We start from the raw sequence: 1340 nt of genomic DNA on the forward strand, positions 1-1340 counted from the left end.
CATCAGTCTGTAATAACATTTTACAAATTGTCATGTAGAGTGCACATACATTAGTAATAGCAGTAACCTTAAAAATAAACTATGTATGTCACAACACACTGCATTATGTATGAGCAAATTTGAAAAATAACAGCACATGAAACAAACCCCTCAATTCATTCAGTTTAACAGTTAATATTTCCAACAAAAACAGACATAAAGTGTACTAAGCACATATTATGTAACAACCTTGAAAATCAAGCATTGAACAAAAAAATCACAAACAATTTATACATCCTTAAATACTGCTAGTGACAAGCTGTATATTCTGTGACCATGTATTGACAGATGAACTATAATGTCAAGTTCTCACATTTGTTCCTTAAGATCTTCTATTTGATTGCGAATACTTGAAAAATCTGGCCGTTCTTGTGATTCTCCCTGCCAACAAGACAACATCAGTCGATACACATACACTGGACAGTTTTTTGGACAACAGAGTCTCTTCCCTTGGTTCAAAGCTTCAGCTAGCTCATTATCTTTCACACCATCAATCTGTGGATTTTCACCAAAAGAAAACATTTCCCAAAGAGTGACACCAAAACTCCACACATCAGACTTGTGGGAAAATTTTCCAAGATTGATACTCTCTGGAGAATACCTACAGTAGTACAAAATAAACTGTAGTAACAATACTAACATATGCTAAGACAAGCAATTAACATTCAACAATCAAGTGTTCTTTAAAACAATTTGGTTAAAAGAAACTTCCATTTAGAACAAGCTAATTACTCAAATTGAAACCAAAATTCAATCTGACAATCAATAGACTATTCAATCTCACCATTCTTAGATGCCTACTTATAAAACTGATGCATTGTTTCATTAGTTGAGTCTCTACCATTGCTATTAATGAATCATTTGAGCATTATATCTAAAATATTTAAAATATTAGTTACTTTAGCTTAACCTTTCAAACTAGGTTTTATTCTTTTAATTCAAATAATAATGATAACACTTCAAAACAGTACAAAGACTGTTAGCTTCTGGCCTTGAATCACATCCACATTGTGTAAGTAACTGCTAAAATGACTTTTACAAGTTTTATTAAATACTGCATAATTAAGACATTGCACAGCCATAAATAAAAATTAATATACTATTTATAATTCTTTAATAGTATGTTACAACTTTTTATAAGTACAAAAATACATAGGAAGAAGCATCATTATAAACATTTTCCAGATTATAGTTTAAAATGCACAATTTAAAATATTGTTGTAGCAGCCATACCAACGTATTGGCAGATTCCTTTCTGTCTTCATCCAATAATAATATCCTTCTGTATGAAGCATGCCAAA

General features: G+C 30.7%; 1 protein-coding gene across 1 annotated transcript; it reads right to left on the reverse strand.

The window, feature by feature from the left end:
- Positions 1–326: 326 nt before the first annotated feature.
- LOC143240234 (ephrin type-A receptor 4a-like) lies at positions 327–1320 on the reverse strand. Its single transcript, XM_076482367.1, has 2 exons — positions 1273–1320; positions 327–640 (listed from the first exon to the last, which is right to left on the reverse strand). The coding sequence occupies exons 1-2, from the start codon at positions 1302–1304 to the stop codon at positions 349–351; spliced, it is 324 nt and encodes a 107-aa protein (XP_076338482.1). The 5' UTR covers positions 1305–1320; the 3' UTR covers positions 327–348.
- Positions 1321–1340: the final 20 nt, after the last annotated feature.

This window comes from Tachypleus tridentatus, chromosome 2, assembly GCF_004210375.1.
Source record: "Tachypleus tridentatus isolate NWPU-2018 chromosome 2, ASM421037v1, whole genome shotgun sequence".
Taxonomy (NCBI): domain Eukaryota; kingdom Metazoa; phylum Arthropoda; class Merostomata; order Xiphosura; family Limulidae; genus Tachypleus; species Tachypleus tridentatus.